Source organism: Polypterus senegalus, chromosome 9 (genome assembly GCF_016835505.1).
Source record: "Polypterus senegalus isolate Bchr_013 chromosome 9, ASM1683550v1, whole genome shotgun sequence".
NCBI lineage: Eukaryota > Metazoa > Chordata > Cladistia > Polypteriformes > Polypteridae > Polypterus > Polypterus senegalus.
This window is the reverse complement of record NC_053162.1, coordinates 132709391-132733974: the sequence shown is the minus strand read 5'-3', so window position 1 is coordinate 132733974 and position 24584 is coordinate 132709391. Positions and strand designations below refer to the sequence as shown.

Below are 24584 nucleotides of genomic sequence, written 5' to 3'. Positions count from 1 at the left end.
TGCATTTGTAAATGTTTTTCAGTAAGAGGATAGTGGGAAGGTGACGTCACATCAGCGTGGTTGCAGACATATGTTTGTGTTGAATGGATTTGCACATGGTTGAGGAGATCCGTCTCTGTAATTGCACTAGACTTTCTGTTACCAGCATTCACCGCAATGTACTGAAGTGTAAGACTATCACATCTGCTACATCACAACCTGTCCTTATTCCCCGGATTTCACTGACCCCATTAGATTCAAATTTGCCTTTTACTTTTACACGCAGACAATTTCCTGTTAAGATTGGCATTTACAATGACAATTAATAAGGCACAGGGCCAAACTTTCAAAAAGATATGCCTGTATCTGCCAAAACCTGTTTTCAGTCACAGACAATTGTATGTTGCTCTCTCCAGAGTTCCATCTTTTCATTCACTGATAGTTGTATCCTCAAACCCTCCCCATTTGGACAACTGTGTCTTTCAGGAGGTGTTCACACATCAATGAATAATTATGCGGCGTTGGCTAGTATTTACTATTACCTATTGTGGAGACTGGCATGGACACAGACAGGCGGACATGTTCATGTCACCCAACACATGTTTATTGTACATTATTTACAGTGCCACACAACACAAAACTCCCCAAAGTCCTGGCCAACACAAAATGCCTCACTTTCTCTTCAGGCCGCCTCCTTGCCTCCTCTAGAGACCTCGTCCTCTTCCACCCAACTCTAGCCATTGTCTGAAGGGAGGCGGCCCCTTTTATAAGCCCCCAGATGTGCTCCAGGTGTGATCCGGCAACCTCCCACCAACACGCCCCAGTGTGGCGGAAGTTCAAGCTGCATCCCTGGAAGCACTCCGGGTGTCCCTGCTCTTCTTCCCCCCAGCACTTCCGGGTGTGGTGGAAGTGCTGAGGTCCAGGGTCTCCAAGGCATTTGGGCGCCCCCTGGCGGTGACCACGGGCCCCTACAGTGTGGAGCTTCAAAGCTCTGTACCTGTGAACCCAAAATGTACCAGGGTGGTCACCCCTACATGGTCTGGGGAAGGCACAAACCCTCCTCCGGTCCTCCTGAGTGTCCCAGCCGGGTCGCCACCCCAGCCATCTCTGACACTATCTTACTTTATTTGTGTACAATGGCAACAATCTGTCAAAAAGAAGAATACAGCCTTCAGGTAACTGATAGATTAAAGGAAACACCTTCACTACATTTATCTACCTAAAAGGAATTTTCAGAGCAGCTTCATTGTTTTTATTACAGATTCCATAAGTGCCCAGAAACACAGAAAGGATGCAACACTATTCCTAAATGAGAAATTCCTTCATTAACTATTTTGATTTAATCTCCAGTATCATTTGTAAACATGAAATCTGGTGACTGGGACAGCCATGGCGTAAGATTTACACATTTGGTTACTGTGATGGACGGCCAGTCTGCAGTCTGGCCGGGACGTCTCGGAACAGATAGAAGGAGGAAGAGCAGGCTTTTCAGGCCACTGCATTTCCCGGGACGCTAGGTGGCAGCCCCCCTGGATGGCAATGGTTCCCCGGATTCCCTCAAAGCATCCTGGGACGTGGAGTCCGTTTCCTCAGCCCCGTTGGGTGCTGCGGGTGCCGCCAGGGGGAGCTCACAAAGAATCTTTGGAGTCACGAGAACGGAAGCCCACAGTACATAAGAATGGATGATACATAAGAAAGGATGACGTGTCATTGACCCGGAAAAAGAGATGGAGTACTTCCGGGTCATGGACTATTTAAAGGACTGGTCAAGACCCAGCAGGGAGAGCCAGAATTGGGAGGTTGGGTGACTAAGCTGCTGGGAGTGGAGGATTGTTTATTGTATTATTGATTATTGAATTGTGAATTGTGAATTGTGGAGTGTGCTGTACTTGGTGCACTGTATTTAAAGAAATTATTAAAGAATTCTTCTTGGTGCTTTTACATGTGTGTCCTGGATGTCTGTCTGGTGGGTTTAATGGGGCAACAGTGCTAGGGTCCACATTACGAACATTAAATATTTTGAACCATCAGTATACAGATATTCAGAATACAGTAGTTTACAGATACTTTAGTATGGTGATGACTATCACTTGGATGTTTTTCATATTATTTGGAATTTAATATACGTTCCTTGGCACTCAGAGTGCCCCAGTCTCCTAACAAGTAGCATCTTCCAGGATGCTTTGACCACATATAGTCATGAGGTATTAATCTGTTCTCCTTTCAGACTTATAGTGTGTCTTCACAATGTAAAGGCGTAGTATGGTCTAACTTTTGTGTCCTTAACAGGTTCAAGTCTGCTTACCTCCTCTGCTAACTCCTCAGTCCCATAGGGAATTCTCAAATTCTTTACTTTTTAATTCTAAATGTGTAGAATTTCCATGAGAACTTTGCAAGAAATGTGTTCATGTTTTCTTTTTGTTCTTACTTTAGGCTATTCATACTTACGACAGTGTGCCTGAAATTCCCATTTATGCTGAGGTAGACAAGACAAAGAAGAAGAAGCATACCTCAACCTCAGATGCTGATGTCCATTACTCTGAGGTTCATGTGCTGAAGAGACGCAGTCACAGCACCAAGAGAGTTAAAGATTGGCAAAAGGACAATGCTACTGAATATGCAGTTCTCCGTATCCCATCAGCAGACCCACCTCAGCTAGGAGGCAGACAAGCTCTGGATAACCATTCTAAGCAAGAAGATGCTGCAAAGCCCCCTGTACAACCCAGACATACTAGCAAAAAGTCACCTAGAAGGGAAGGCCCAATGGGGCCACCCGTATGCATGCCTACAGCTAATGATAAGCCACAAAGAAGTGGAGAGAGAGCGACACCTCCTACAGATCCTAGGCCACCTAGTTATAGACCACAAAGAAGAGGTGACATACTAATGCTTCCCACAGAGCCTAAGCCCACTAATGACAGGTCCCACAGAAAATTAGAGACCTTGATGCCACCTGTAGCACCCATGTTAACAAATAACAAGCAACAGAGAAGAGCTGATAGGGTCATGACCAGTACACATACTGAGACCATTAATGACAAGTCTCAGAGAAGAGGAAACACATTAGAAGAGCAGATACCTAGCCACAAGATACAAAGAAGAATGGAAGCGTTGATGCCGCCTACTGGACATAAACTAAATTGCAACAGATCACAAAGACAAGATGAATCAAGGATAACATCTGTACAACCCATGCCAGCTAATGATGAGCTAAATATAAGAGCAGACATGAGGTTTCCTTCTACAGAGCACAGACCAGTGGCCAGTAGAACCCATAGCAGAGCAGAAAGGTGGACTTATGATGAAAACATGTCACCCAAACATGCAGTGACTGGCAGCAGGCCTGTACCATCCACAAGAACCATAAAGTCAAATCCAAATACGGGAACTCTTGTGTAATGACCACTTTCAATCAGGTGGTTAAGTTTGATGTCCGTGGATGGGCCATCATCATTGCACTATTTTTACAAATTAAACTTGTGTCAAAAGGCTATTGAAAGAAAGGGAAGACAGAGGCCATAAATTCTAAAGCAGGCGTTTCCAAGTTCAGTCCTGAAGTACCACTGTGGCTGTGGGTTTTCATTCCAACCAGTTTCACAAGTAAATGGTTCAGTCTTATTTCTAAGTCATCTTATTGTTTATTAGGTCTTTTCTTATTTTTGCAATCAGAAATATGTAGTGTCATATTTATATATAAAAAAGCAAATATAGTAGTTTTGCCATCTTTAAATGTTGAATTTCTTTTTTTACCATGTTCTTTTTAATTCACCCTTTCCTGTGAAGTTTAATTCCTTAATTTTATCTGAATACTGACAAATAGTGATGAGCAGCACAGGCACAGGTGCAAATGGAGCAAAATACTAAGAGAAGCAGCTACTTCAGTATAAAATTCACTCGTGTGCTAATTAATAGGAAAAAACTTAAATGACCAGAACATAAAAAAGGAAAAACATCCTAAAAAGCAAAGAAAAACAATGAATAATGTCACACATACTGATGCTTCCTACATTAGCAAACCCATTTTGTAATTTCTGGATTTACACAAAAAAGTGAGAAACTGGGAAATAACAAGTTGTTTAATAAAGGCAGGAGTCCAGTAAAAAGCAGGAGGAGGGTGGGATGAACACCTTTAGTTAATCTGGTCTGTAGGACTGAACTTGAGAACCACTTAGCTAAACTTTTATTACTAATTAGCGTATAAATTAATGTAACATTGACATAGAGTCTCAACTTTAACATTCAGTGTGATTTGCACCTTTTTCTCCACCACTCATCACAAATCACCAATATCTAAATATAATTAAAGGAGCAAACTTCACATAAATGAGGAAAATTGAAATAAAACATAAAATGGTATAAGAAGATTAAGTGTTTAAAACTATAATTCTTCTAAATGCAAATATCATAGTGGAGTACTTTTCTGAATACGGAATAAGAGAATAAGAAAGTTCAGCTGAATAATTAGATTGATAAGATAGAGTGACCTACTGATTTGTGAGGCGGGTAGGAATGAAAGCCTGCAGCCACAGTGGCATGCCAGGACTGAACTTGGGAACCCTTTTTCTAAAGGAATAACAAGCGGGTTTCATCTCAGAAGACTGGGTTGGGATCCTGACCTGTTCAATGTCTGCATATTCTCCATGTGTCACTGAGGATTTTTCTTTAGGTTTTCTGCCCACATCCAAAAAATGTGTGGTTAAGGTAATTGATAGTCTGATGAACTGAATGGTGTTGGACCCCCCTGAATTGCATTAGGCAAGCTCAGAAGTTGATGGGAGTTATCATAACATGTATATGTAATGGGAGGATGAGATATTCATAATAAGAGAAATACAAATTTGTGACCCACATTATATTCCCCTTTGCTTTGCTTTACTTTTAATCAGAGCCTAAACTCTAGAGTAGAAGATTGGCAAAGTATGTCATAATTTGTTTGGAAATTGCTTGTTTTTAGAAGGGAAGTGAACAGGTGACAGTAGATTTTGTTAGCACTTTTTTGGACAGCTGGGTAAAAATTATTTATACACACATGTATGCACTGTATATATGGCATTACAACTGATGATCAAAGGATGGTAAAACATAGCCCTATAAACTCTGTCCTGTTCTACTTCAGACTATTTTCAAACAAAAAAAATTAAACCTAAAGTGGCATAGCACTGCTCTTCTTTGCTGCAGTACCTCTGATTGTCTGATAACTTTGATCTGTTGCTTTCACTTTTGGAGCAGATACAACAGCAAGATGCTCTGTTGAGTGACTTGGAAGTGGGAGGCATCATAATGACTACCAGGAACACTTAAAGGCTTGATACCCTGCCAGAATGTGAAAGGAATGGGGTTTCAGACCAGTATTGGTTCATATTTGATTTTTGCTGTCTGTTAGATAAATGAATGTAAATAAAACATACCATCATATTTGTTGTCCTGAAGTCATCAATATTTTATACAACCCCATTCGTAACATGCCTCATCACAATAAAATTGCAGAGCTGATAGAAATGCAAAAAGCCACAAGACTACTTGGTTGGCACCATTGCCTCACATCAACAGAGTGCTGGAATATAAACATTCTTGCTTTGTTTTCTTTTTGTCCTCCTACTGGGTACTATGGTTCTCTTCCTGCATCTCAAACACATATAGGGTAAGTGGGCTAGCTACTCAAAATTGACCCTATATTTGTTAATGTGGGCTCCTGTGTTCTTGCATTGGAAAAGTGTATTGCAATATAATTCTTGTCCATAGACTGTGTGTCATAACTAAAAGCAATATATATATATATATGTGTGTGTGTGTGTGTGTGTGTGTACACACACACAATCATAAATATTTGCTAGTAAGTATTTATAAATTATGTTTGTAAACCGTGACCTGTAGGGGAATAATAATATTCCAATAATAAAGCACAACTGCTACACACAAACTCGAGTTAAAGGTCCAAGAAGACTTTTATTCTTCAAAATGCATTTCAGCAGCTTTCCTTCACAGTGCACTAGTAAACAATTCAGTGGCTCCTTTCTTTTCTTTCTCTCTTCTCCACTGTCTTCTCCCCAGGTACTCTTCATTCTCCATCAAACCACACTCTGATTCTTCCAGTAAAGGTGGAGAGCTTCTATTAAAGGTGTACTTTTAGCATGTCAGAGCTGTAGTCAGGAAACACTTCCAGGTCAGGCAGCATCTCCACCCGCCGTCTCCTCTACTGACACCCAGTGCTGCTCTCCTGAACTACAGCTCTCAGTCAGCCCTTTAGGTGTCCCTTCACTGGAGGGATACTGCCCCACAGAGTATTGAGCTAAGTCTGGCCATGGCATGGAATCTGCCCCTGTTCTTCCATTATCCTGGACTCCTGACTGGGAAAGGAAACGACAACTATCTCAGCTTGGATGCCCGTCCATCAATGATGGCTTCCTGGCTAAGTATAGAAACACCATCCTACCCAGTTAGGATGCTTGTTACAGTACAGGTTGGAGTATTTATTATGTTTAGCTATGCAGTACCTTTCCTCCTGTGAATACAAACTGCTGCTAAATTTACTGGTGCAAGTGCTGAAGGTCCTGTACTGTTTACCAGAAGGAAGGAGTAAGACAAGTGGCTGTGCTCGATGGCTGAGGTCTTTAATTATACTGTTTTTCTGCTTTTCTGAGTGCAGTATGTGTTGTATATGCCCTGAACAGAAGGCATTAGGGTGCCAGTAATATCTGCGCCACCTTCACCATCCTCTGCATTCTTTTACAATCTTAAGCCAATCAGGTGTTGTATCAGAATGTGATACAGAGGAACAGGATGGGCTCCATTGTGCACCTGTAGAAGCTTAGGAGAACACATGGAAAAATCTGAGCTTTGCTTAGATGCTGGTGTCCCTTTTTGAAAAGAGCTGAAATATGTTGTGCCTACTTCAGTTCACCAGTAATAGTCGCTCCATGAAATTTAAAGCTCTTTGCATTCTTAACATCATCTCTACAATGAAGATGGCTGTGTGGTCTGCCTTATACTTTCTAATGTCCATGACCAGCTGTTTGGTTTGGCTGGCATTAAGGGTCAGACTGTTGTCATCACACCACTGTGAAGTAGTAGGTAAACCACATTTTTATCTTTTATTATTGCATATACTATATAAAAGGTAATTTAGAATTGTTTGAATTTTTACTTCTCTTGTGAAAATTTATTAGTATCTTTTATTGCTTTTCGTAATGTTCTATAGTTTCCTGTAAAATAACCACTGACCATACTTACTGTATGTGTAGTAGTTGTATTTTTCAACACACTGCCTGAGAAGTAGGTTCTTTTGCCTAACACTACCTCAGAAACTCAAACCACAAAACAGGTGGGGAAGACAAAACACTCGAACATTTGAGAAAAACTGAAACAAATAGCTATGGAGGCAGCACATCATCATCTGGGCTACAACAGAAACATGAGCAGGGTCCTTGTCTGCAGCTCAGTTGTGTACAGAGCGCTTAATTCTAAATAAAATTCCAAAGGCAGGTGTACTTTCAACAAAACATCACTCAGATTTTGAACCATTATTGCAGACATAAGGTCACTGAGAGAGTAAACAGCAGCAGCTGCTCTTATCTTATTCAAGCATTACATGAAACATGTTATTTCCGAGCCTTCAGCGCTCTTTGTTTTCTAATTTCTCTGTGCATGTTTACATAGGAGAAGGGCTATGTTGTGCAGCATCAAATATTCCAAATATGAGCTACAATACTCCTGTGTCGGTTTATATACAAGCTAAATCTACAGTATGTGCAAATATAACAATATAACTTGTATGTCTGCATAACTGACTAAAGCATAAGTCACAATGATATACTAGAAAGTTTTTATATTTGCTGCACACAACAGCATTAACAGCCTTACCACTAATAGGGGATTAGGAATGTCTTTGCTACTTTTCACTTTAAATTTAGTTGGGTTAATGTTTCATAAAAGAGTTCACAAGAAAAAGATTAAAATATTTTCTTCTTATGTTGTTCAAAATTACCATAGATTATATTCTACTTCTGTTTAATTTTGTATAGCTTGATTGACTGATTATATGCTGTGAGTGTTGTAATGTGATTACTGGTGTAATGTAAATTACAAATTATAAAAATCACATAATGTAGATACATAATACTATATACCATAAAACTTGCAATTTCAAATTGATTGCATAAAATGAATCCCAATAGTTCCTTGTCCATTAATATTATTGTTGTGATATGGTCAGTTGATAACAGATGAAAGGAAAAGAAAACTTCCAGTCAGCAGCATCCTTAGAGAAAATAAACCTTTTGAGGTCCACATCTAATTATAAAAAGTATACATACATTTACTTAGTTACTTTATTCAAGGCCCCTTACAACATTTATGATACAGTTGGTTACATTTTGTTTGGTTTTCCAACTGGAGCCCAGCAGGTAAATTAAATGACTTGCTCATGGGCACACAATATCAGTAGCGGGATTTGAACCCACAACCTTACAAAAAAGACGGAGTCAGACAGTTGCAGCCCTGGACACTTAGACCAGCTGGCTGCCCACCTCCTCCTCGGCATTCTACACAAAATATATATTGTGACAGACAGGGGGCGCTGTTGACCCCGAACCCTTAGACAACACATCAGACACCAGATAATAGTCCCAATAATAAATTTATTTTTATAATGAAGTGCACAAAGCACCTCCACAATTCTCAATAATAAATCAATAGAATACACAATCCTCCAATCCACCCAGCAGCTCAGTCACCCTTCATCCCAACTCGGCTCTCCCACAGTCCTTTTATACTACTTGACCTGGAAGTGCTGCTATCCCTCAGTCCACGTGATTTCATGGCACTTCCGGGTCAGGGAGTACTGCCGGGCTATCTGGAAGATATAATTCCTTGTTCCTCCCTGCAGCGGCCCCCATGGTATCCAGCAGGGCTGTGAAGAAAAACTCCACAGTCCATGATGCCCTGCTGGAACTTGGGGCACCTCCACGTTGCAGGGAGGGCTCCATCTGGCGGCTTGGGGCTACTGTCCGGGATAAAGTGCCGGCCATATATCACAATATATATATAGTGATAAGTCAACCACTCCAGACATCATAATGGCTTGGGGCAGCCACTTGTATATCATAACCTGGCTGCAAAAGTTTAAATATTTGAACAGAGATGTGCACAAGATCGATTCCAAATCAGAACTGCCAAATTGTGGAGGTAAGCTGGCGGCTTTAAAGGCCCATAGAGGAAGTGACATCATTGGGGCCGGAACTGAAAGTGACGTCACCCCGTTGCCAGAACCTGGTGGGATTTCCCAGAAACGATCTGCAAGGAACTGAGAAAGACAGAACAGTACATCCTGCCGCCCCCTGGTATTAGAATTACTCAAGTCCTTTAGCTGCCTCCTATTCGCATGTGTGTGACAATATGTATATATATTCTTAACCTATAAAGTATATTTCATGTGGTAACAAGTAATTTAAGTTGGTTTATTCAAGTCAAAGAAATTGTTTTATTAAAACTAATATAACTGAGTTTACAGAACCTAAAATGACAGAGTTTTATGAAAGGAAAATTTTAATCTGGTCTATTAGATTAAACTAACATGATCTTGTTTTATGTTGAATAAACCTTTTAGAAATTAATCTAAAGTCAGATCAAGTAGAACTAATTAAAAACTTTTACCCGTGTTCATGTTTTCAGTGTGCTCTACTATTAAATGCAGTGCTGCACAGTCTGTTTAGTAGACTGAATCCTTCCATCCGTGAATTCCATGGCCAGGAGAACAGTTTGGCAGTGGATGTCAGGTTCAGTTCTGGAGGCCACCCGTCATTCTAACCAATCTTCTTTTTTAATTGGACACCTGCATTAAATAAGCAAGCTATCACTTCCCATTTTGTGGTTTTTGCATCCATACAGAAATGACAAACTGGTTATGCTATTCTTTTTTAATCAATGAAGTTGACATTTAGATGTGTGCAAAATTTTGTTTGCCTTTTGGTATTTTGCTCTTTTAAACTTCTGGGTGATTTCTTGACACTCATTATTAATAAGCAGTAAAATAGCTACCTTTTAGCAGTCAGTATTGCATGTCCTGGGGCCTCATGTATAACGCCGTGCGTAGAACTCGCACTATAGCATGGCGGAAGCACAAAAGCCGAAATGTGCTTACGCACAGAAAAATCCAGATGCAGGAATCTGTGCGTACTCCAACTTCCACGTTCTTCCGCTACATAAATCCCGATCAGCGTGAAAACTAACACTCGTGCACGCGCTTTATGTAACGCCCCAACTCCTCCCGGAATTACGCCTCTTTGAAAATGCAAATCAATATAAATCGCCCTTAAGCGCAGCCTTCTGTGAAAAGACAACGGGAAAAGCACGGGGAAAATATAAGAATTTCAGCAAATACCAAGTGGAGGCAAAGGAAAAACGTACTATTTGTTCAAATAAACTGTGGTATAATCAACAAAAGGAAATTGATCGAGTGACATAGCGTGTTGGAGAAACTTGAAAGCTCACATCCACAAAATCGCACAGTGCCGGAAATAAAAAGAAGTCACATATCAAAGTCGCCGTGAAAAGCCGAGTTGTAAGCCCACTGTCTGAGTGTCATATGAAAGTTTATTAGGGTACAGAGAAAAAAATTCACACAGTGGGGAAAAACACGAAATGTCAACTTCAATCTCGACATTTCCACTTTAATCACGTAGTTTATTTTGTCATTAAAGTAGAACATTATAAACTTCATCTTAAAATCGTTTAATTAACCAGTTTCTCAAATCACATCGTAATTAAAGTAGCACGTTAAATGCTTTGTTTTGTATTTGATCTTCTATGTACTCTATGTGTGTGAATCACTACTTGCTTCTTAAACCGGCTCTCTTCCTCCAACTGGACACAGAATCCATGACATTCGTGATATTACAGCTCTCTGAATAACTAAAATACTGAGATGTATACTTGATGTAATTTTCATGATAGGAGTTAAAGCACGTTATTAAACATGTGTTTCACTTTGATGAAATAATTTATTGCAGCAGTACTCAGGGGCGGCTTGTGGTGGCACTGGACAGAGGAAGAATCGGTGGCTCCTTCGCCCGCCCGTCAGTAAGGTAGCTTATGCACAGTGGATGGCCACGTCCGTTGCAGACACTGCATAGCCGCCTCGTGCTCATGACACAAGCATTTAATTTTTGCCGAAATTTGTCGCTGCGTTTTTTGCTGTGTTGTTATTTTCTCTTTCTGTTTTATATTCAATATATATTGGCGTAGCCGTCACTGCAGTCAGTGCTTTTCTATCTCCAAGTAACCGATCACCATACAATCAGCTCTGTAATAGACGTTAAGCCATCTGTAAGCTTAGCGCCGATTCTTCAAAATGTTTAAAGAACATTGAAATATCTTCGTAGTACATGTTTAATTATTCTATCCTTAACGACACTCCTAGTGAAGAATATAGATTATTTAAATGAAGTTAAAGTTTTATCTGTATAATTTAACAAACATATTTTGCTGCATTTCACCTTAAAAATGATATCGTCATCATATGTAAATACGCGCTTTATAAAGTGGCTCAGGTTGTGCGATATTATAACTATAGTGCAAGTTTACAGTATGGGTGATTGTACTTATAAGTACAAACCGTTCTACAAGGAGCAATTGATTGAGTGCATTTAAAGTTCTAGGGATTAAACTGTTTCTGAACTGCGAGGTCCGTACAGGAAAGGCTTTAAAACGTTTTACAGTGGCTGAGACAGCGTGTCCTTGAAGCTGTATACCGATAATTCTCTTTCCGATCAGCTGCTGCTGTGATTCACACTCAGATACAGTCATATCAATACTCCGAGTCGTGCAGTGAGAGAAATATGGAAAAAGATGATCCGCTGTGGCAACTCCTAACGGGAGGAGCTGAAAGAAGAAGAAGAAATAGAAGTGAGAGTAACAACGCTAAAGCAGTTATGGTATTTGGAATACTATGGCTGTTCCCTGAACCATTATATTGTTACGAGTTAATTACAATCAGATGCATTACACTAATAAACAATATGCGTTTAGTTTCGGTGTATTTATAAAGCCGCGTCATGAAAATAATGAGTAATCACACAAGAACAGTACCATTGCTTTGACGCTGGGTGCCGCCAGTCTGCAAAACCCAGCGGAGAACTTGCGTACGACAAGGCATGAGGTACCGTGGAAAAGTGCGTGGCTTTACGCCAAGTGTAGGTTTTATACATCGCGATTTGAACGTGGAAAAGTTCTTACGCAACATTTCTGTGCGTATGCACCGTTTATACATGAGGCCCCTGGTGTTCGTTATGCTTGCCATTAATTGTCAGAATTCAGATACAGAGAGGGGTATTAAAATGTAAATGACAGAGTTAAGAAATATTTCTTAATTTCATATAAATGTGAATCTAATACTCATGCAATTTTCTGAATGCAAAATAAGAGAAGATCTAAAAGGACAGCCAATTAAACAATGAGATCAATCCACCTTAATGAAATAAAAAATGCCTGTGTGTCTGTCTGTGTGTCCATCCAGTTGCTATAACTCTGTCATTCCAACAGGTGGTGTATTACAAATATGTGTAGTAATAAAGCGCATTACATTTGCCTTTTCAATGGAGGGCACATCATAAACATTAAAAATGCTTTGACAAATCCCATAGCAAATGGCATAAAACAGAGACATATGCATTGCATTTGTCATTCCAACAGGTGGTGAAAAATAAATGTTTAGTAATACATTTTATTACTACAAATGTTTGTGATCCACCATCTGTTGGAATTACAAACACAATACATTTTATTACTGCATGAATTACAAAAAAAACCTTTGATAGATGGTTCACTGGAAATGCTAACCCTGAGGTCTATGTTGATTACTTAGATTTCAACCCGTCTTATTGGGTAACACAAGTAGTTAAAAACTTGAGAAGCACTGTGCTAGACTGAAGTAGTGAGTCTTCTGTTGATAGAGACTGTGTCCTGTGATCTTAAACTGGATATTTAAGTTGGAAAATAGATGGAAGGAAAACAGTAGTATTTTGTTCATTACGTTTAAGCTGAGAAGAGCCCTTAAGAGGGCATTTATTCTTCATAAGAAAACCACTGCAATCTTTAGAGCAGGGGTGAGCAAAGTCAGTCCAGGACGGCCACAGTGGCTGCAGGTTTTTGTTCCAACCCAGTTGCTTAATTAGAAAACAATCCTTGCCAATAATTTAATTTCATGGCTTGATAGTGTTTTAATTCTGCCCTGTCAGGTCAATCTTATCTCCAAGATTTTTTTTCCCTTTCTAAGGATATCATCCAAATGATTTGATGTCTAAAATGGATGGGTAATTCTCAGTCCTTCACTTTGTTTTCTTCACTTTCCTTCCAAGTATTTAATTAAACCAAATAGTGCACGATAAATATGCACAGGTGTAAATGGAGACATGCTACATGGAGAAATGCTGGTTTCTTTTGTCATTTGCATCTTATTGCTAATGAGCAATTAAAAACTGAGAATACAGTTGTCATAAGACTAAAATAAGCAATAAGGGTTCCAAATCTTAATGAGCAAAGCAACTAAAATGAAGCAGAAGTGTTACTTGAGCAATAAGTGCTTCTTATTAAGCAATTGGGTTGGAACAAAAACCTGCAGCCACTGTGGCCCTCCAGGAACGCCTTTGCCCACCCCTGCTTTAGAGTCATCTTCTCGTTTCTTTTTCCTTACATAGTACTGTACTGGATATTGTCCCAGACTAGCACACATTTTACATCCCTTCTGTCACTTCTGGTTGTCAGAACCTCCTTGACTTTTCCTTTCTTTCAATTTTTAACGAAACATCTGTAAACTATATTCGGTACACATTTAAGATGGCCAGTAAGAGGGAAGCTTGCCTTACTCCTTGATCAGTTTCATGGAATTTCTTCAGATAGCTTCCCATGAACTTGAATTCCTCCGCATATAATGGCCATTTTTAAAGCCCATTTAAGCAACAGTCACCAAATGCAGCTTTTGCTATACGTGCTATTAAAGCATCTTATGCTTTCTGTATATCTACTCTATGTAGTTTTCCTTTCCCTTGAGCATTCTGTTATATCTTTCATCAATATCAAATTGTCCTTGTGCACCTCCCAGGTACAGAGCCCACTCAGTCCTACTAAGTTAGTTCTTACAGTTCACTTAACTATTTACCTGGATGCTCCAGTTTTATCATTCTGGGAGAAGAAGCATATTGGTGGCTTATTTTGTATTTTGTTGAGGTCTTCTTTGAGTGTAGCAAACACTCTGTATCAGTGCATGCTCCCAAATTCTCCCTCCTCTTGCTCTCTTTGAATTTAACCTTTTTTAACATGTCTTGGTGTTTATTCTCTTTCCGAGATGTCACCAGGCAGTCTTGTTTCACAAGAATTCACAAGGCCATCTATTCCTGTACTTTGATGTTTTTGTATCCTTTTTGAGTTTTTTTTTGTGTTTTTTTCCCCCCACAAGGAAGTTTTTATTTGCACTTCCCATGAATAATATATAATTTTACAATTTTTTTATTGCTACATTTGCATGCTTTTACATTCTTGATTTTTCATGGTAATATTTTAATAATTTGATGTTATTTTTTGTAGAAAAAATGGTGCCTTTTCTGTTTTCATTAGTCTCTTGGGGCCTACTTTGTGAATGTTCTACCTCAGTGTTTAGTAGCTAAAATAATGGGGCTTGGACTGTGCCAGGAGACAGAGAGCAAAGAGGGGACTCAGCTCTGGAAGTTTATTTGTGCCAAAATGAAATGCAATCCAACATGTTAACTACATTGAAATGTAATACATATGCAAGTGAGCTATATAATTTTTGCAGTTTTGTTGTGTCATAATTAGAAACATTAACCAAATTATTGATTGCTTTTCACAACAGCTTGCCATTTTCATATAATTCAAACACTCATTTCATTTTAACTCATGTTATGTAACTCCATGGTTAGTAAATGTTCACAATTACGGCAATACAAATGGACAGCCACAAGGGGGCAGATTTCCAACTTCATGTATCAGAAAGATGACTCATATGGTGAAAGTAGGCAGCCACATTTCTCCTTAGAGGCGCCTTCACAAGAGTTAATGTGGGCAAGAAATCACTGGGCAATTCTGTTGTCCTCAGAAGTGTAATCATTACTCCAAGGAAAATAATCTATTGTGACAATCACGGGAAGAGTTTTCCCAAACATCCAGAAGCCATGACAGGGCTCCAGTGGGCGATAGGCAGAATCCTGTGCTCTGTTGTGGTGGAGATACATAACCCTTTAAACCAGTATGTGGGTTCAGGAAAGCAGGCAAACTTGGGGTCTTTAAAAGTTCTAGGAAGCAGGCCACAGGACTTGTTGGGGACGTTTCTCACATGGCTCTAGAGACTGTCCTGAAAATTGCCCTGTTTGGGAAGGGAGTTTAAGCGAGTGAGTTGAGAGCACTGGAGTGTGCTGGATTGTGTAATGGAGAATAACATCTAGCATATTGGTTGATAGTATTTTTTTATTATTGTCTAACAACACGTTTATACAATTGTCTGTCTAGTTTTAAAGTACAAAGAAACTGGATTTTCCTACCCACAGAGATTCATTGATAAGAAGAGCACAACGACTTAATTACCCTTTTTTCTTCCATCCATCCATTATCCAAACCGCTATATCTTAACTACAGGGTCACGGGGGTCTGCTGGAGCCAATCCCAGCCAACACAGGGCGCAGGGCAGGAAACAAACCCTGGGCAGGGCGCCAGCCCACCGCAGACCCTTTTTTCTTGTTTGTTTAAAACTGCATGTGTGCATTTCTTTGAAACTGGAGAAAATGCTGATAAAGCTAGACTGAAGGAGTTATGCCTGAGCTATTTCATGGGTGAGTTGGGGGCTACAGAGCAACAATTAAAGGAGGCTTACAAACGCATGCTCTTGGTTCCATTTTTCATCCTTAAAAGAGCATCTCTCTCTCGGTGGCCGTTTCCAGACAGGCAAAGCTGACTGGCCATATGCAGACGATAAGCTGGCTAAGTTTATGAACTACCTGAAACTACCCATCTAGCACTATTGGGTTGTATGATTTGCAAGACCTATTACTTTTTTTGTTTATGGCACTAGTTATAAAATTTTTAATTTTAAACTTACTATCTATAGAATCCATCCATCCATTATCCAACCCACTATAACCTAACTACAGGGTCTGCTGGAGCCAATCCCAGCTAACACAGGGCACAAGGCAGGAAACAAACCCTGGATAGAGTGCCAGACCACCACAGGGCTTTTGCGCGCACACAACCACACACTCCAAGCACAATTTACGATCACTTATGCACCTAACCTGCATGTCTTTGGACTGTGGGAGGAAACCGGAGCACCCAGAGGAAACCCACGCAGACACGGGGAGAACATGCAAACTCCATGCAGGGATGACCCGAACCCGGGTCTCCTAACTGCGAGGCAGCAGCGCTACCCACTGCACCACCATGCCATCATATTTGAATCTTTAACCAATTACAGATTACTGTATAAACAGCTGACCAGAGAATTTCAAATTCACAGTCATGGCTGTAGGTGTCTGCCTAAGATAACCCAAAGGCACCACCACATGAGTAACTGCAAGTCCTTAGCTTCACCGTCTGAATAGTTCGCTTCCCGGGTCCTAACTGCGTGGAGTTTGCATGTTCTCCCCGTGTCTGCGTGGGTTTCCTTCTGGTACTCCGGTTGCCTCCCACAATCCAAAGACAAGCAGGTTAGGTTCATTGTCGATTCTAAATTGTGCCTAGTGTGTGTGCTTGGTGTGTGTGTGTGTGCCCTGTGGTGGACTGGCGCCCTGCCCGGGCTTTATTTCCTGCCTTGCGCCCTGTGTTGGCTGGGATTGGCTCCAGCCTACCCCCGTGACCCTGTAGTTAGGATATAGCGGGTTGGATAATGGATGACTGGATAACAGCACTGGCTGTAATAATCTTGCAAGATAAGTCAGAGAAACCTGAGATTTTTTTTCAATATGCAAGCAAGTAATACAAAGATTAAAAGAATTCAGTGTGTCTAAGCTATTTATAGTTGATAACCAGAATAAAAGGTTAATAAAATAAGAGTGAGTCATCAGCACCTCCAGTTGTGTCAGTGGGTCACCAAAGAAGGAAACACAGAATCTCTAATTTTAGAAAAAAGACAAACATTGCCAAGTCTCGTCTCTGTTAAGCCAACTTCCTGCTTGCTTTTTAAAAATCTTTAGTTCCAGTAAACGTGAGACTGAGCAGAGGTAAACAGCCACAGCTCCTTTACACACCATTAAAAAAAGCAACTCAAAGGTTGTTGCTAAGTAACCAAAAGAAGCCAAAACAATAACGGCTTGTTAAAAAAAGGCACCGAGCATTATGAGTGTTTGCAGTATGCTGCCTACAGAGTCTAGCCTCATAGCCAAGGGTATGATCCTCCTATTAATTTGATTCAAAATCCTTTCACTCACAGCTTTCTGAAATTAAATTCCTAGGTGTGATATCCATGATGGTCAACTGCACAAATGATTTACTGCGACCATCTAAACCTTCTGATTGTCAGGCAGTCTGAAAGCAGGAGTAACAATGCTGGCTATGCGGGATGCACTGTATGTTTTGGAAGTGTTTGGTTAATCCATACAGGTAATGACAAAGATGAGAATCATAATGAGAAAACAGGTAGCTGTTATTGCATGCGTTTTCAGAAAATTTCAGATGAAATTGAAATAAAATCATAAAGATTAGGAACGCTACAAAAAGAATTTTAGGTGACTCAACACCAAAAGTCAAGGGAACATTGATTACATTTAAAGGGAGAGTTCTAAATTCAATGTTACTAACAAAAGCAAGGTTTTAAACAAAGATTTATTACCAGAGGAGTGTTCAACAACTGTGTTTTGTTGCTAAGTCATTCATTTATTTTGCTGCAAAGTTCATGTACTGTTTAATGTAAAAGGCCATTTTTTACATCATTGTCAGAGGTCACTTGACACTTACATCAGATTGCTATCAAATACATAGCATGACAACAACCAGGAACACAAAACTGCTGCGCCCATAAAAACCAAATGGTAGTGCCAATGCATCTGGAACAAATTTGAACAGCAACAGAATGTAAACAAGCTCAAATAAATCAATTTAATTAATTGATGAATAAAGTCCAGACATCCTTTTAAGAATACCACTATCGTTTACTGTATTGCACCTGAATTGCTGTAAACACTTGACAAAGAAGGGTGTTCTGGTAGTTACTCTGTGGCCAAAGAAGAGGACCAACAAATGAAAGAGGCAGAAGAGCAGGTAAATTCATAGTTTAAGTGGCTGGAGTCAGGGGAATCAAATCAAATTAATCAAAAGACAAAGAAAGGGTGACACCATATAAACAAGCAACACTAACGAGAACACTTCCTCTAACAATATCTAACGGCCTTTGTGTTTTGTCATGGCAGGGTCCCATGGTGACCCTGTTTTTCCTTTTACACTCTTTATTATGTAGACCTGAACAAAATGGCCCAAACTGCTGCTATAGCTGTCATATATTACACTGCCTTTTATATCTATGACCTCAGGCAACAAGATATAGCACTAAAACAGTCAGGAGAGAGAGTTACACATTTATTTAAGAATTATAGATAATATGCCCAAAATAGCAGAATACAGTGAAGTGAACATTGGTGACATAATACAACCTGATAATAAGCAGTTCATTTGAAGTCCAATATGCTTACTACCTGCTGGCTCTCTGACCTACAGTAGTATGTTGAACTGGTCTCTGGCAAGAGCTGAGTCTGGCATGACCCTTGGTCCAGCATGCTATTTGCATGGGGAAAGAAAAAACAGAGAGAACAAGAGATGACCTCTCCTCAAGATGGGAAATGGCAGAGAAAGAGAGAGAGATAGTCCACCATGTCTTTGTAGGCCTCATTTATCCATTTCTAATGGTCCTTCACACTCCTCTTGCATGTGTGGGAGTGTGCACAGTAGTTCCCAAAGACTCCGCTCAGGCAGATTCAGCCCCCATTCCTGCACATGCTTTGCTTCTGGTGCAGAAGGAAGGGATGCCATAAATTCTAATTCTGTCCCTTTCATTACAGCTGTTCTTGGGGAGAATGTCTCATAAAATGTGAAGTGTCCCTGTTCTTTGATATTTGCAGCTCATACAAACTAATCTTATGAAACCGGTTGCATGTAGATCGATGCATAGCTTTGAACCACATAGTCCCTCTGCCAGCCTGTTAATGTCTTAGCCACCTGTATTTCCTCAGGCTAGGTGACACTCAGTTTCTGTGATTTTATGTATACTACTTCTAAATTGTAGCATGTACAACAATTAATTTTCCAAAGAATTATTTTATTTCTTAAGTACATATTTATCATATTACTATATCATTCTCACAACACTTTATTGTTTAGAAGTTATCCTATGCTCGCCTAATAACCTTCTGTGTGCCATGATTTTAAACAGAAGACTCAGTATGACCTCCACATAATGTGACTATTAACAGACATGCTGATCATCAAAATTTGATAGTTATTATGGTAAACATCCATAGAATATGCTGTCATGGTGACATCACCATCATAAAGATAAATGAAACAGAAAAATGCACATAAAATGTTCAAAAGGGAAATAAAATATGTCTGAAAATGAAAAATTAAGCTTTATTACACAAACCACATGACCAAAACATTGTAGCAGCCATAGAAATCAGCACACAAAATGTCTGCGCTCATAGATGAAAACAGCAATAAAATACAACCATGATAACTTCACAATTTAATGTGAGAATTTAAACAAAAGAAAAAGATATTTTTACATATAAATTATGCAAAATGTTCCAATCACGTTTCTAACTTGACTAATAATAATTTCTAACTCTGTAATAATAAATTCTAAACCTTAACTACAGAGAATGTCACTAAATAAGAACACACACTCTTGAAAGTGAGGGTAACAAGTAAACAAGTGCCACAGCAAAGAGTTGAGACACAATGCGCTCTGTGGTCAGGTGGTGGAAGGACAGACTGGAAACTACTGGTAGGAACATTCCTTTTTTAAAACCCATTGCCTTCTTCTTTTAACACTGGCGGTTCCCCTACTTGTCCCATGTGGACCTTGCAGCAGAGGAATTGCCCTAACAGCAGGTGCAGCTGACCTTCCTCAGGTAGGCTGCCTGCTGTCCCATGGCTATGGACAGGTTCCCTCACCAGTCTAAGAGTTTGGTCCCCAACGGCCAGAATACTCACGCTTGGGCTCTCCTCCTAAGCCTTCTTGACCCCGCTGCCTTCCAGTTGTTAAATGGCGAGTCACTTCTTTAACACACATCGCTCTGGCTCCCTGAGTTGCTCAGCCAGAGCAATCACTCTTTCAGCCCCGAGGCGTCAACCTCTCGCTCCCACTCAAGGGGCTCTCCTTCCCAGCTGCCTTACTTCTCATTCTCAACCCTGCTCTCCTCGGCTCATTCATTCGCACACTGGCGGCTTCTTCTCTCTTCTCTCTTCGCTCTTTAACCTCCAGTTGTTTTCCTTTCTTTTCCCCTCTATGCACTCGCATTTCCCCATTTAAAATGGGGATGTGGCATAGCTGTAACAATTAGCAACTCCCATCACCAATTAGGGTCACAGATGGACCTACACCTGTGCATTTAGTGTAGCATGACCCCCTCATGCATTACGCCCGGGAACCAATCTCACCACACTACCACGCCCCCTCTTACCAAGACACGAGTGTGGCAATTATTTATTTAAAAAGGTGCCAATAAGCCGTGGACCTCACTTTACCATAGTTTTTGAGTGTAGGTTGATAGGCAAGAACTGCAAATGTGTCCACTGGTCTGAATACTTTATGAATCCAAAAGGGTAGATATCTGCTTTATAACGAGGTGGGCAAAGTAATCTCCTCAGTCTTTAAGATAATGTGGCACCCTTTCTTCTCAAATGACCTTTTAGGAGCATTTGGAGTGTGTCTTAATAAATGTGCCCTTTGTAAAGTTGTATGTATATCTAATACATGCTCTGCCAATGCACAAACAGAGGGTGGTGTTCTTTGTGATAACCAAGTCACTGGAAAGCCAACCTGCTGATTAGTTATTGCCAGGTGGTCCAGCCAGTAGTGTGGAACTAAGGACTGACCTCTTCAGAATCAGACAGCAAACTGGCATCCCACCTGCCGCCTACTTTCTCTTAAGTGATTGGAGGTTTGCATCACATTTAATAGTTAAACTGTGATCGTGGTACTGGCAAAACACAGTGGTTGTCTTCTGTGCATGTTCCTATAGTCACAAATAAAAAATTAACTGTAACCTACAGAACATCCTTCCATCCATTACCAAACCCATTTCATCCAGTTAAGAATAGCACGGGCTGGACCATAAGCATCAGGTGCAAGTCAGGAGTCAAGCCTGGGCAAGGTGCCACTCCACCATAAAGCAAACTCATTCACACACCCACCTGGGATCAATTGAGAGCTCTCAAATGAATCGACGTTACACATTACGGGTGTGGAAGAGAAAAATGAGCTTCTTGAGAAAAACACAAACAGCCATGGGGAGAATGTGCAGATTCCACACTGATGACGCCTGGAAGCTGTGAAACAGGAGAAACACTAAACATTTTGCCACCAAGCCTCCTGCAAAGCTGCTATTTCCTATAAAGATTTTTACATAAAGAGCACAGGGTGCCTTACACTGTAGATTCCCATTATCAGTATTTTTTTATGATCGGAGCACAGGCACATTAAGTAACTTGGTCAGAATCACACAATGGAGATCAAATCAGCAGCCAACAAGCAAACTGTGTTTCTGTTGAATTCTCTGCCTGCTTTTCATTGGCTTTGTAATATCCACCAGACCACTGCATTTGATAGGATCAGGATGTGAGGTTGTCCTCACATTCTCGATAAGACCATAAGTTGAGGTGGTTGATTAATCCTGATCAATGTAATGCAACTTGGCAAATTCTGATAAAGAAAAAAGGGACATTTTTACAGTTGAACTTTTCCCATCCTTAGCCCAATTCTATGGATTTTTATATTGGAAGAGGTCAGTACAGTGACACAGTGCCATGCAGCTTCTGAATCCCAAGTTTAAAATCTTGGCCAGGTCATTTCCCCAAAGATGGATATAATGGGCTAATTAGCCCTGCATTAGTCAGCATGGATAAGGGTCCAGGCCTTGGGACCTACTTGCCCATGATCTTTCAGAATGGGCTCTCGCTTCCATAAACCCTGGGGTTAAGAAGGATTGATTTTGGATGGATGGTTAGATAGACAGCCAAGCATAATTAGGACAATACCGAGGCAGGAAGCAGGAGTTGCCATACTTCAAAGAAATACACTGAAGTAGTGAGAGGAGTGAATGATCTCCTACAATTGACATGGTATTTGAAACTCAAGAGAAGCAGGCCAGAAGTAGCAGTCCATGTCTGACATTCTCTCTGTAAATTGTAATTAAGTCACACTGGACATTTTGCCACACTCCTTACGGTCCCATGCTCCCATCATATATATATATATATATATATATATATATATATATATATATATATATATATATATATATATATATATATATATATATATATATATATATATATATATATACTGTATATTGCTCAAAAGAATTAAAGGAACACTTTTTAATCAGAGTATAGCATAAAGTCAATGAAACTTATGGGATATTAATCTGGTCAGTTAAGTAGCAGAGGGGGTTGTTAATCAGTTTCAGCTGCTGTGGTGTTAATGAAATTAACAACAGATGCACTAGAGGGGCAACAATGAGATGACCCCCAAAACAGGAATCGTTTAACTGGTGGAGGCCACTGACATTTTTCCCTCCTCATCTTTTCTGGCTGTTTCTTCACTAGTTTTGCATTTGGCTACAGTCAGTGTCACTACTGGTAGCATGAGGCGATACCTGGACCCTACAGAGGTTGCACAGGTAGTCCAACTTCTCCAGGATGGCACATCAATACGTGTCATTGCCAGAAGGTTTGCTGTGTCTCCCTGCACAGTCTCAAGGGCATGGAGGAGATTCTAGGAGACAAGCAGTTACTCTAGGAGAGCTGGAGAGGGCCATAGAAGGTCCATAACCCATCAGCAGGACCAGTATCTGCTCCTTTGGGCAAGGAGGAACAGGATGAGCACTGCCAGAGCCCTACAAAATGACCTCCAGCAGGCTACTGGTATGAATGTCTCCGACCAAACAACCAGAAAGACTTCATGAGGGTGACCCAAGGGCCCCATGTCCTCTAATGGGCCCTGAGCTCACTGCCCAGCAGCATGCAGCTCGATTGGCATTCGCCATAGAATACCAGAATTGGCAGATGCACCACTGGTGCCCTGTGCTTTTTACAGATGAGAGCAGGTTCACCCTGAGCATGTGACAGAAGTGAAAGGGTCTGGAGAAGCCATAGAGAACATTATGCTGCCTGTAACATCATTCAGCATGAGCAGTTTAGTGGTGGGTTAATGATTGTCTGGGAAGGCATATCCATGGAGGGTCACACAGACCGCTACAGGCTTGACAAAGGCACCTTGGCTGCCATTAGGTATCAGGATGAAATCCTTGGACCCATTGTCAGACCCTATGCTGGTACAGTGGCTCCTGGTGCACGACAATTCCTGGCCTCATGTGGTGAGAGTATGCAGGCAGTTCCTGGAGGATGAAGGAATTGATACCATTGACTGGCCACCACACTTTCCTGACCTAAATCCAATAGAACACCTCTGGGACATTATGTTTTGGTCCATCCAATGCCACCAGGTTGCACCTCAGACTGTCCAGGAGCTCAGTGATGCCCTGGTCCAGATCTGGGAGGAGATCCCCCACAACACCATCTGTCATCTCATTAGAAGCATGCACCGATGTTGTCAGGCATGTATACAAGAACACAGGGGCCATACAAAGTGCTGCGTACAATTTTGAGTTGCTGCAATTAAATTTTGGCAAAATGGACTAGCCTGCCACATAATTTTTTCACTCTGATTTTTGGGGCATCTTTGAATTCAGGGCTCTGTAGGTTGATCATTTTCATTTCCATCAAACGATGTGGCATCCTTTCGTTCCTAACACATTACCCAGTCTATATCAGTATAGATATCCAGGAGGATTTCTTTTTCCCATTGAGATCTGATGAGTTTTCAAAGTGTTCCTTTAATTTTTTTGAGCAGTTTATACAGTATATCCATCCATTATCCAACCTGCTATATCCTAACTACAGGGTGGTCACAGGGGTCTGCTGGAGCCAATACCAGCCAACACAGGGCGCAAGGTATGAAACAGACCCCATGCAGGGTGCCAGCCCACTGCAGATATATACTCAGCAAAAAAAGAAACGTCCCTTTTTCAGGACGTGTATTTCAACAATAATGTTTTAAAAATCCAAATAACTTTACAGATCTTCATTGTAAAGGGTTTAAACAATGTTTTCCATGCATGTTCAATTAACCATAATCAATTAATTAACATGCACCTGTGGAATGGTCGTTAAGACCTTAACAGCTTACAGAAAGTAGGCATTTAAGGTCACAGTTCTAAAACGCAGGACACTAAAGAGACTTGTCTACCGACTGTGAAAAACACCCAAAGAAAGATGCCCAGGGTCCCTGCTCATCTGCGTGAACGTGCATTAGGCATGCTGCAGGGAGGCAT

The 24584-nt window shown here is 40.6% G+C and overlaps 1 protein-coding gene across 2 annotated transcripts in view; it reads left to right on the top strand.

Annotated features, from left to right (window-relative positions):
- The window catches only part of LOC120535813, an 82568-nt gene extending 77174 nt beyond the window's left edge, over nucleotides 1-5394 (top strand). For both annotated transcript variants that reach the window (XM_039763906.1, XM_039763905.1), the window contains exon 4: nucleotides 2413-5394. In XM_039763906.1, coding sequence (XP_039619840.1) covers nucleotides 2413-3378 — 966 coding nt within the window. In that variant the 3' untranslated portion in view covers nucleotides 3379-5394. The remainder of the gene's footprint in view (nucleotides 1-2412) is intronic.
- The last annotated feature ends 19190 nt before the right edge of the window (nucleotides 5395-24584 follow it).